At 35.4% G+C, this 12,811-nt stretch overlaps 1 protein-coding gene across 3 annotated transcripts in view; it reads right to left on the minus strand.

Moving 5' to 3' along the window:
* KLHL13 (kelch like family member 13) overlaps positions 1-12,811 on the minus strand; it is a 199,564-nt gene that overhangs the window by 62,580 nt on the left and 124,173 nt on the right. Inside the window, exon 1 of one of the 3 annotated variants that reach the window (XM_055563140.1) lies at positions 490-954. The exons of the other annotated variants lie outside the window; for them this stretch is intronic. Coding sequence (XP_055419115.1) covers positions 490-569 — 80 coding nt within the window. The 5' untranslated portion in view covers positions 570-954. Of the gene's footprint in view, positions 1-489; positions 955-12,811 lie in introns of those variants that run through there. 3 annotated transcript variants of the gene reach the window in all.

Genomic DNA, 12,811 nt, shown 5'->3' on the forward strand with positions numbered 1-12,811 from the left:
CCAACTAGGACTTCCATTCCACACTGTACTGACACAGCAGTGGCTGCCGCGGAGAACAAGCCAACGATCCTGCCAGTGCCCTGAAACCGATGCTTCCAATCTGTAAAATAGGGCTGCAAGGCACCTCCTTTAAATCCTCCTGTCCCCTAAAGCCATATGATGATTCTACCGTTCAAACTCCACAATAGTGCCACCTCGTTAGGAAAGCGTTGACTGCAGTATATATATATATATATATATATTTTTTTTTTTTTTGAAAAGACTGCACTGTGCATACCACACAATGCAGCTTTATTTAATAAAAGCAGCTAGGGTTTGGCTTTTTTTTTTTTTTTTTTGGTATTATTTTCAGCTTGCATGACCATTGTTCCACCTTAACAGGGATACTGCAGCACGGCACTATATTCTGCACCTATTAACCTGATTTCTGACCAATAGTAGCAGGAAAAAGAAAATAGACGGGTTTCATACGAAAATGAAACAACATACCTACTCAGAATACACTTGTCATCCTCTGAACATTCTTCTTTTGAGCTGCAACAATACAAATGGGATATAAACCTCAGCATAGCCTTAGGCCACAGCTAACAGAGATCAGTGACTAAATTCGGCAGCCTGCTTTCCTCCTCTGCAAGCTCTGGCCACACAATACAAGAATGCCATTATGGGAAGAGCCCGTTTAAAAAATGCCAGTCTCTCAGTTTTCCAGTTTGAAGAAGGAAAAAATGTAAGAACAAATATCAACTGCTGCAAAACTCTGCACACTCTTCCAGTAGCTTCTCATGCAAGTTGCTCTCTTTTCCCTATTCTGAATTCCAAGCCGGGATGAGCAAAAATCTCATACATTTACAACATGCTGTGTGCTAACACGAATACCACTCTGTCTTCTGCAGCAGAGAAGTACAGAATAGCGTGCTCTTAATAGCAGTCCTCGGAGGGACGCTATCAACAATCTAATTCAGTGCTGCCCTCCCCTTTTTCTCTCCCCCTTTCCCTCCCCTTCACCCCCCTTCATGACTCCCCCGCCCCCAAACAGCTCACAAATTGCCTAGAGGAGAGACACCAAGCAGGTGTCCAGCAGGGACTATTCCAAAGCTCAGCGGTGGGGTCCGATAACCTCGAGGGGTTAGTGATTGACAAGGAGTTAAAAAATTAAAGCTGCTGTCAAAGGCAGCTTGACGTATTTCAGGAAAGTAACAGCAGAGGCTTCATCTATACTGTTTTAAAATACTGCCAGAAAATAGCATTCTAAATACCCAGAGAGTGACTGGGTGTTTCAAGTTTCTGTTTAAAGCACCAAACTCACACATTTGCTACAGAGTTCAAAGAAGTGAAAATAGGATAAAGAGGTATTATGCTGAACTCTTTATTTTCAGAATGAAGATTTTTACCTCTGATGTAGGCAAGTCGCCATCACTAAATATCTACCCTTAGAGCACCCTCCCATTTCTACCTAAAAACCAAATTATCCGTCTTCATCAATGCAACCTTAATAAAGGCAGACTGCCATTGACATGAAAGCCACTACCTTTTTAAAAAACTCACTGCAGTGACAAGAAGCTCATATTTACTTTCAAGTTAACATTCAAACAATAAGCTTGTACTTCCAATTTAAGTAGCTGGCTTTTATACAGCCTTTCCAAATTATTCCTAGTTTTGGAAAGATTGGGATTCAGTCCCCTAAGACTCTTTCTCATTTGTATTCAAAAAGCACAGATTTATACAAGAAAGACACTACTTTCAAAAATTTCAAAAAATGTAATTTAATATACCAGAAATAGAGCATGAAATCACCTAAGGTAATCAAAAGTACCTTTAAGATACACATTAATATTCAAAAGTGTATTTTCCGATGAAATCCAACATATATGCATATGCAGTATATACATTCACAGATACACAGCTATGGCGAGAAAGCTTATTTTGAAGAATTGACCACTATTGCATATACTTTATTAAATACGAAATAGGTTTCAGCTATCACTAGCTCGCAAATAATTTTTATTCAATCTACCAAACACAAACATTGAGCAAAAACTCAGTCAAGCAACTTAAAGTGTTAAATGATATTTCCAGTTCTTTAGTACCCCCACACAAAACTGTCTCACAGAAATCTTCAAGAAAATCAGAGAAAGGAGTATTTATCAATATCTTAGTGACCAAAATATATTTTAAAAGTTTTTAAAAGTGCCACTACTACCAAAAACTATAGTCAATATATTATATTAGGATTTGTGTAATAATTCTTAACAGTTAAGAAGCAAAAAGATTCTAGGTACAACTGGCAGTGGTAATTTGTTGGAAACACCCAGAAGAAAATCACACAACATGTGCGCACATGCACGCACACACACACATACACATACTAATCAAGCAAGTGTGGAATGTCTCATTCCAAAATCCTGGAGCGTTTTCAAACATTAAAAAATATAAAACATAAAACAATTACAAATTAGCTGTATGGAGGCGATTTAGATTTTAGAGAGGAAATACAATCACTTTCCAGCTTATGAAAATATTACAAAGTTGTAATTGCAAATGTAACTTCTCCTTCTGAGAACATGACCCCCAAATGTCTGTAAAACCAAGATAGGTTTTGAGTCTTTATCTGTAAAGACTACTTAAATATTTATAAGGGGAAAACAGGGTGAATATAGAGTTTTCCTAATTTCCAAGAGGGTAACCTCCCCACACAGGTGAAGATCACTTTATTGCAAAGGTTCTCAAGTTATTACTGTACTATGAACAATCAGCTGATTCAAAAACCAACATATTGGTCTAATCTCATTCAGCTCCAAAGAATCAACCAATACCACCAAATCATCTATGTCAATTTTCAGTCTAGATTTCTCTTATACTTAATGTTTAAAACCTGTTTTTATAGCACTCCAACACTTGTAATATCTGTTCAAAGTGAAAAGTAAGACTGCTTTCCTCCACCTACCCTCAGCATTCTTAAAGATCCCAAACCCTAAAAGCATTCTATCTGATGATGAGAATTTATACTCAGGTTTTTTTGCTTTAATAAATCGCTAGAAGTCATTTATAATTATCTCTCATGAACAAACAACTAATATGCCAAAGGCTTAAAAATAATTCCTTTAAGTAGAAATATAGTCCCTGAAATATACTTTACCCTATTAAAATGCTTAACAACACCATTTCTCATATGTCATTTAGAAATAAACTTTAGCCAGGTAAAATCACCTAAACTACAAATTAGCAGAGTCCAAATTAATCAGATTTTACTACCCTGACAATGAGTGTAGTAGCAGCTATGGAGTGTAATTACCATTACATTCTGGAACTAAAAATGTTTTTTCCTACAGAATGAAAGAAAGAAAATGATTAAACATATATTTGAAATATAATTTTATGCAGTAGTAGTACCACTACTTTAATATTTAGACTGGGAAATGTCAAAAGCCCTCGTTCACATCACAGGAAACACTGCTTTCATTTATAGAACACTTGGTTTCTATTATGGACAACTGCATAAACGGAATAGAAAGACAGCATGCACAAAGGCTCTTCAAAGCATTGTATGAACATTAATCATTTAAAAATACCTGTTAAATGCACATTTCAGAGATGTAATAAACAAAGGACAATGCTGTGACTTGGCCAAGGCCACAAAATGAGTCATTCTTGGCCAAATCTCACAACACGGAATTCCCTGGTTCCCAAAGTAGAAAGAGATTTGTAGAACTTTTACAAATCATCTTGCTCAGGACACTCATTGTTTAGATGAGAAAACTGAAACTCAGAGAAGTTAACTTGTCACACTACTGGCTAATGGCAGAACTGGAACCAGAAACCAAATCCCAAACTCCTAGTCTAGGACTCCTGCTCTAGAATCCCTACTGTCTTTCCTTCTCAATGAGACTGTTCCAGAAGATGTTTGCTTCCATATGAAGTGAATCACATTCTACAAATGTCTCAATGTATTCAAAAGAAATAAGAACTACAAAATAATCATTCATTCCTCCAATTACATGTATACTCAAATGACAGACATGGGAAAGAAACACCAAAAATACAAAAGTGTGCAGAAAGACCACTTCCAAAATCTTAATTCCAGACATCATTTAAGAATGATGAGAGAGGCATTTCCCTGGTGGTCCAGTGGTTAAGACTCTGCACTTTCAAAGCAGGGGGATGCAGGTTTGATTTCTGGTCAGGGAACTAAGATCCCACATGCCATGTGGTCCAAAAAAAAAAAAAAAAAGAATGATCAGGGAGAAAAAGGTAAGTAAAAATTAAGCCAGTCACAATGTGAGAGAAAAGTGAAATATACAGCCAAGAGTCTAATTTTTTCTCACTGTAAATGTTTCTAAATAACTTTATATGAAAGTTTAATTTGCTTATTGACTGCAACAGTTTGTCTCCAGTACCACCACTTTGTGAAATGAACTGACTAATATGTCACGTATCTGACCTCTTTCTCCATATTCTCCCAATATTCCCTAAGAATTAACCTACCTTTTTCTTGCAAGTTTTGGTTAATCCTGCGGTAGTTACAACGAAAGAATAATAGCACTAACCATCGTTTGTGTGAGCAGGCACTGTGTAATCTTGACAATGTCCCTTCAGACTAATCTGGGAGATCCATGTTATCCCTGTTTCACAGACAAGACTGTAGAAAACGCCCAATTGTGTGCTCTGCTTATGTTCTAGCAATCAGTAAAGGTACTTGGATGGCAACCAAGTAGGACTGTTAAACCCTTTAAATACACAAAAAGTTTTGTGTTGTTCTGGACAACAGAGCAAAATTCTTGATACATTCAGGGCTTCTCATTACAGGAAATAGAGCTGTTCACATGAATGGCTATACATACTTATGTGTATGTTTCCTCTTTATTTGTTTCAGGAAATTGAATATCAAATATGTTAAACATTTCTTATGAGATACTCACATATGTAACCTTGCTAAGATCAATTTGGAAAACCCCAGACATTTCTCAAAGATACTTTTGAAAATCATTGTTTCATCTTTTACAAGCACCTTCTCACAAATCAATTTCCTTAATAGAACTGTGTGGACCTTAATTCCCACAAAGAATTTACATGGATTATTGTAACTATGACCATGCCTTGGATTACTATAATACCTATCTCCTTCACAATACGAACAAGTAGAAAAACAAACACACTTGGTGTGCAGGCACACACTCACACACAGGTGTGAATATATGCACAGAGAATTCCTCAGGTCATGATGGCATAAATAATGTGAAGATTGTACTCTTAAAATCTTGAACATTTTCAAAGCAAAACAAGGGTACTAAATGCTTGTTTGTTCCTTTGTTTGTTTTGGGTGAGTCAGCAATAAGACAATATGGTAAGCTGATAAGACAGGAAACAATAGGTAAGGAAACAAAGGAGAAAAAAGTAGAGCAAGGAAGGTAGTGGACTGGCTGGAAGGAGAATGGAAAGCCAGAATGGTAGTGGTTCCTCATGTTTATGTAGCACCTTTTATAACTAGGGAGTCAGATGAAAGGGGTTATGAGGCTAAGATGGGAGCTGGAGTAGAAGGGACTGAGCAGGCAACAAGAAAGATCCAGTTGTTGGGGACCCATTAACCCACAGATTCTGACTACCCTTAATCTCACTATAGCTGAGAAAAGGATTAACACTGAAAGGGAAATTCATAAGTTCTTGCCCTTCTTTTTTCCTTTTGTTTTCTGCAGTACCTCTATTTTTATGGCTTTTTTTGGGGGGCTACCCCTGAATTCTTCATTCATATGATTCCCAAATCCATATGCTTAAGTAAGTCTTTATCTATCTTTGACATGCATGTGTGTATGTTAGTCACTCTGTCGGGTCTGACTCTTCGAGACCCCACGGACTGTAGCCCGCCAGGTTTCTCTGTCCATGGAATTCTCCAGGCAAGAATACTGGAGTGGATTGACATGCATACGCCAAAGTAATTCTTAAGTATTCCCATCTATGTAAAAAATGCCTTAAAACCCAAATCAAAGTGTTTTGGGGTATTATGAGGGGTAATGGTGGAAATCAACGATTTTTACATACATACTATTTATATACCTGATTTTGCATTACCATTTTTAAATTGTTTGAAAAATGTCATTTAGAAAGATGGTTTATAATCATCAAATAGGGATAATCTATCCAGTGCTCCAATAACAGGCCACGCTGTTACCATACCCTGTACTCCAGCCTTGCCACTTTGCCTGCCTGCGATGCCCTCCCCAAATTCCTGCTCCTCCTTCAAGAAGGAATCCCAATTGATCACTATTCCTGGCACGTGGGAAAGCACTCAATAAGTATTTATTGACTAAATTGAAAGAGCAGTTTTCATAAGCAGATGAGCGATTAAATAAGAATTGTGTACCAAAGCCAGGATATATCCTGAAAGGTTTTTAAAATGGTGTTATTGATTCTACTATTACTAAAAGCAGAGTTCAAGTAACAGGAATATTCATCTGTTAATTTGATAATTTTAGGCTATGAAGTCCTTAAAATGAAAAAAATTAAATATACACATTAACTTGTTTAAAATAAGCATACGTTGAAGAAAATCACCCAGAACACATACTTTCTTAAATAAAATAAAGGTGTCACTTATAGTGATGATAGACTGCTCTAAGGAAAAATCTCGGCTCCCACCTCAAGTAATAATTAAGTGTTTAGTTGTCTCTTAAGAACTTCCTAAGTATCTACTTAAATTACATTTGGTAAATAAAATAGCCAAACTATAGTTAGAATTTCTGATGTGTTTGTACATTAAGCATACAAACTTATCAAAATAAAAAGCCATTTAAAATGTAGTGTTACTGAAAGAAAAGTTAAGAATATGGCTTTACTGACTGAAAATTCTATGCACAGAAAGCTTTTCAAACACTTTCACTCCTTTGTGATATCGATGATAGAAGCAAAACTACAAAGTTTCCATGAAAACAATATAATAAGCAATATTAAAATCTTAATGTTTATAAATCCTGAACTATGTTGATAAGAGTAAATAATTTCTAATAATGTTTATTTACAATGGTTTAAAAACTTTTTAAAATAAGCACATTACATGCCCAGTCTCAAAAGGCATGCCAGTTAAAGAAAGTCAACATTTGTTATGCATGCTTTCAGTAAAACCTATATTTTTACAAAAATCTAAGTTGCTGAAAGACCATTAGAATAAAACAGTAAAACATTTTCTTCAATATCCCAATTAGAATTAATGAAATAATATTTTTATCTTGAAAAAATTATATTTCTATATTTTTATCCAAAAAGTTATAATATTCACATGTGCAGAGATCTAGATGATTACTTACTTGTTCCATCTCTTCTTCTGAGTATTTGTAAATCTTAGTTACAAATACTTGAGTAATCACAATAATATTTTGCTAGCCAGAAGCAAACACTTTCATGAAAAGCTAATCCTAATGACTCATTAAGATTATACAACACTACTTAAATTTTCCATGATAAAGGGCCCTTTAAATGTAAATGACTTAATTTTGTTTTTACCACTTCCCAGGCCTAATCATTAAAACTTTCAATTTCCTATACATATATCTATATAAACTATTATTATTTAAAAATAAAAGGTATTAGCTATATAATGAACAAGAATATCTTAAACTCCAAAAAAGGCTCAACTTTCAACTTGAACCTTGTGACCCACTGCCATAACATGGGGCCCAACAGTTTTCTTAAAGGTATAATGTAGAGTTATGGTATCTGCCTACTATGGTGGTATCAAAGAGACTTAACAATCAGTTCAATACCTCTATTTTCATGACAATTTTGAGATCCTTCTCATTTTCTAACTTAGAATTCTTCTCATAGATAATCTTGAATTCTAAAGATAGTTTGGCCATGTCACATGGTGTGTGGGATCTCAGTTTCCTGTTCAGGGATTGAATCGGGCCCCAGCGGTGAAAGCACAGAGTCCTAACCACTAGTCATCAGGAAACTCCCTAAAGATATTTTCCTTAAAAAAAAAAAAAAAAAGGTAGGGAGGGGAGGCATAGAAACATTTATACTGCAAGATTTCAAATACATGGTAGTAAGACAAAATTACAGAAGCTAGTCTGCAACTAAAATTTGCTATGCCTCAAAAACATATTTAGCAATTCAATGAAAATCCTATGATGGAATACATCATTAACTCATGTTATATAAAGTGTTCATGTGTTACGAACTAATGACAGCATTATTTTAGAATTATGTCTAGCTTCATTACTTGGATACAATGGTTGTCCACTGGGGGAAAATCTTTTCTTTCATCTCACATTCTATGACTAACTAAAGTAAATGCAATTCTGTTATGAGGAAATGAAAAAGAATTCCTCTTCTAGGCTGACCCTAGGTTTTGACTAGAGGCAATTTAAATTGGGGGTTCGTGACTGCCTTTCTAAGTCTGTCTACTTCATCTAGTAGTTGAGAACAACTTCATGTCTTCAAAATCATATATATGTTTTAAATAATCAGTTACTTTTCATGGAATTCTGAAGCTACATAACACTTGAATAAACGACATCTTCCCTTTAGCTAGCATATATTTATTCATTCCTTCCTTATTCAGCTTGATCTAAGTCGGAGACACTGTGGAGCATTTTTATGAATCTTTCACTACAGGATCTGGTCATTTTGTTTAAATTCGTATGATACTGTCTAGCCAGTAAACAAAAATATTTATGTTTAGAGATTCCCAGAATCGCCAGTTTTTTGAGATTCAGACTTTTAAAGCATAGAACATAACTGTATTCCAAAAAGGGTGAAGAGGCAGCAAGATCGGGCTTAAACTGATCCTCTAAACAGGGAACAAGAATTAAACCAATCGATTAATTAGGATCATGTTTTTGCATTTTTCAACTAAAATGCATTTGTTTGGACGGAGGCCCCTATAGTATATTAGCCATTCTGGCCAGTGTCAGATAGACCCTTTGAACTTCACAAACACGAAAATCAATCAACTCACTATGCCAAGCCCAAAATCTGTATAGAAGAGGTACATGCTGAATTCACTCAATCATCAGTGAGTACTGAAAAGTTATGACTTTGCTAGGTTTTACAAGTATGCAAAAGAACACACGTTCCCCAGCCATAAACCCCACAAAATCTAATCGGACTGACTGCATATTCACATATGAAACATGAGTTAGCATAAATATATTGCATCCATTAAGCCTTAACTATCCAGAATCCTAGACAGCCTAGTGTTCTAGCCAGTTTTTAAAAATTAACTTTACAACAACTGGGATAGGTTAACTCTTAAAAATATCAAAAGTCACTAATTTTTCACCTTTTGAGGGCAATGTTTCTGCCTTACTTTCTTTTTTTCTGCTTTACCTTCTTTGAGTCTAAAATGAACTATTTAAAATGCCTCAGTCAACATGATGCACAATAACTATTGTTATATGCTTCTAATAACGATACAGCAAGGTGTGCAAGCAACCACTGTCATTCTTCACCCCTGCCTGACTCCCACCTCCATAGGCCTTGACACAGAATTTGGATGCTTCCAAGAAAAAGGGGGCTCTTTTCTTTACCTTCCAATACACATACCAAGAGAAAAGCCCTATACCTTTGCAGGCTGAATATTGAAAATGTACAAGTCTAGGGACTTTCCTGGTGGTCCAGTGGTTAAGACTTCGCCTCCCAATGCAAGGTGTGCAGGTTCAATCTCTGGTTGGGGAACTAAGATCCCACATGCCTTATGGCCAAAACAATCAAGACATGGAAGCAATATTGTAACAAATTCAATAAAGACTTAAAAAAAAAAAGAAAGAAAATGTACAAGTCTAGAAGTGAAAAGCAGTATTCCTGCATTTTAAACAAGTACTCTAGCTGATCTTCAGAGTCTAGAGGGCTAACCATTATACCACAGAACCCCACTCCAGCTGATTTTCAGGCCTCATCTATTAAACTCAAGGTAGCTCACCCCCAGGCAAGATGATCCCAGAGTGAGATTCTCTTTTTTGCCTCAGTGCCGGGCTATCCTCAGCATATCAGCCTTGATTGCTCACCACTAACTTGTCCATCCCTACTGTCCATGGCCATTATCTTGCCCTCCCACACTCCAGATACTTCCAGGTCTGGGAGAGTCTGAAAAGCAAGGTCTCCAGCTGGCTGACAGATATGGAGGCAGACAAACAGACACATGCAAAGTGGGAAACTGTACAGCAATTAGGAAACAGGGGTGGTATAATTGATACTGATTGCACAATACAGAGTAGGAGTTAAGAACTTGTGTTAAACTTTTTCGATGAGGAAGGGTGCAGAAGAGGACAGAGCTGGGCACCTGTGATCTGGTTGTTGCCACAAACTTGGAACCTCTCGTGTTATCTTCCTCATCTGTAAAATAGGGAAGATGCCAATTTTCCTTGCCAGACTCACAGCAATGTTAGGAAAACCAACTGTACTTGTGTTTATGAAAGCACACTGGACAATATAAAGCACAATACAATGATGCGTGGTATTTCTTTAACAAAATAATTTATTTTTTGTCTTAATAAACACAGTACCCTACATGTTACTAAAAGTTTCCTGGATGACTGAATGGCTTCTAGTACCTCAGGGTCTTTTTTATGAAGATAAATTCTCATCGACAAAAAACAGAGAAGAAAATGCAGACCCTTACACATACCCTGAAGTTGACTTTTTGAATATATCCTTGAAATCGGCTTGTTTTAAAGATAATTGCCTCCGTCTCCTAAAAGTGGAGTGCAAAAAATAAAATTTGGTTAATTGTGGCTTTATGGCATGTATTTAAAATTTTTCAAAGCATACTCTGCAAATATTTTAGCTGTAAATTAATAAATCATATATAAATTCTGAACAATTTTAAAATATGTAAATTATCTTCAAAAAAAAAAAAAAAAACCTTAACTAGGAAACCATAGGATTCTATTTGTTTTCAGAAGCTCTCTTAATGTTTCAGAAAGTCTGGAATAGAGACTGACATTAAATACAACATTTATTGGCAGCTGATCTAAAAGACTAAACTAGACAAATTTCGACACAAGGAAACACTTTTCCAGTAAATATATACTCAGCCTTGGAATGCTTTGTCATTTTCTAGCTTTTTAAGCCTAAAGTTCAATTCTTTGCTGATATACTGTTTTGCCATTAAAACCCAAAAGCAAATGACAAACATTACAAGCTTTCAGAGAACAGATGGCTAATGTTCTTCTAGGTTCATTTACTACAGTTTCTTATTTTCATACTGCTTGTAATTAATAAAATCATATAAATAGATGTATTGCCTCCTAACTGGGTGATTCTGTTTTGTGAAGTTCTGTCGTATACCTAACTCCTTTGGGTTAATACAAAGGCAACGATGAACAGACATACTTCTGGTACTGCCTCAGGAATGCAGTTTTAAAAACAGAGACTACTACAGAAGCACTGCAGTATATACTGTCAACAGTCAATTCGCTTAAAAAATTAAAGTATGCTGGCAGGTGTTTAAGGAGCTCTAACACAAAATTCAATTTATTTACCTTTATCTCATTTATATTGCTATTACCTTATAGAAAGTAAACATACTAAGCATCACCTTTGTTTTAACTTTTTATTCAGAATGAACAGATTTGGTATTTTTCTGGGTCATCTCACAAGCACTATTGCATTATTAAAGTCACAACTAAATCAAAGTCATAGTCTCATAGTATCTTTAAAAAGAGCTTGGCAGAAACCTTATCCAGAATGTTATTCTATATCTAATCACTTGTTATGCAAAAGGTAGGTAGAAAGTATTTTATTTTTTTAAATGATAAATTCCAAACAGTATTTCCTAATGGCAATACTATTTCAAAGTCTACTTTTACTATACACATAAAAATTATTTTGGATCATAAAAAGCTACAATGGGTTAAATTCATATTTGTCATATTTCAGCAACAAACCTCACTAAGCAAATAACAATTATATAATTTTTTGCTTAAAAAATACATTAAAGGATCTTTAAATACAGCTTATTTTATATTCCTATTAATATTATTCCTTTCCTTTGTGTATTTAAGAAGAATCTGGTGTGCCACCTTCTGGTAACTGAGTGAAATTATGTATCTTCACACAAGTCACTATTCTTTATTTTAACTTTTAAAAAATATAGATATTTCTTAACCTGTATTACGTGTAAGCTATACAAATAAATCTATACCACAGTCTGCAATAAAGTAAAATTTCCCTAGTGATTTTTTCCCCCCAAATCAAGGTTTATACATGCTTCCTATGATTTTTCCATGGTTACCAATATGTCTCCTGAATTCTACAATACATATAAAATTGATTTCTGTACACCGTTTCCCAGCCACATATGAAAACAACAGGCTTGCTATTTTAATGAATAAGGAACAGCAGTAAATAAAGAAAAAAAGGTCTCTTACCAATAAGCCCATTTTTCTCTTAAGGTTTGAACTCTCATCATTTGTCATGTTCTTGTGGATCCCTCTCTCATCAAATTCTCTGGAGTTTTAAAGTTGAGAGCTGTGATGCACAGCTAGGCTCGGCTACATCGTAGCGCACCCCAGTGCATCTGCCTGGTATAACACTTCACAGTTGTAGCTCCCAAAAGCAGAAACAAGCTTTCTATATTCAAAACCTATGCACCACACACCTTCCCTTGATAGGAAACTGTAGTCAGGGTGCTTGAACTGTTTCTATTTCTTATCTTAACTCCTGATCAGATATGAAGATCAGAACCACATGAATCTTGAGCTTAGTTATAGTAAACTGAACAGGAACAGTGTGTTCTTCTTCAGAGCAGAGGTGGGCTGAGGCAAATACTAACACCAGGAGATCTGATTGAGGGGAAAAAAAATGTTTATCTCATTTTTCC

The sequence above is a fragment of the Bubalus kerabau genome, chromosome X (assembly GCF_029407905.1).
Source record: "Bubalus kerabau isolate K-KA32 ecotype Philippines breed swamp buffalo chromosome X, PCC_UOA_SB_1v2, whole genome shotgun sequence".
In the NCBI taxonomy this organism is placed as follows: domain Eukaryota; kingdom Metazoa; phylum Chordata; class Mammalia; order Artiodactyla; family Bovidae; genus Bubalus; species Bubalus kerabau.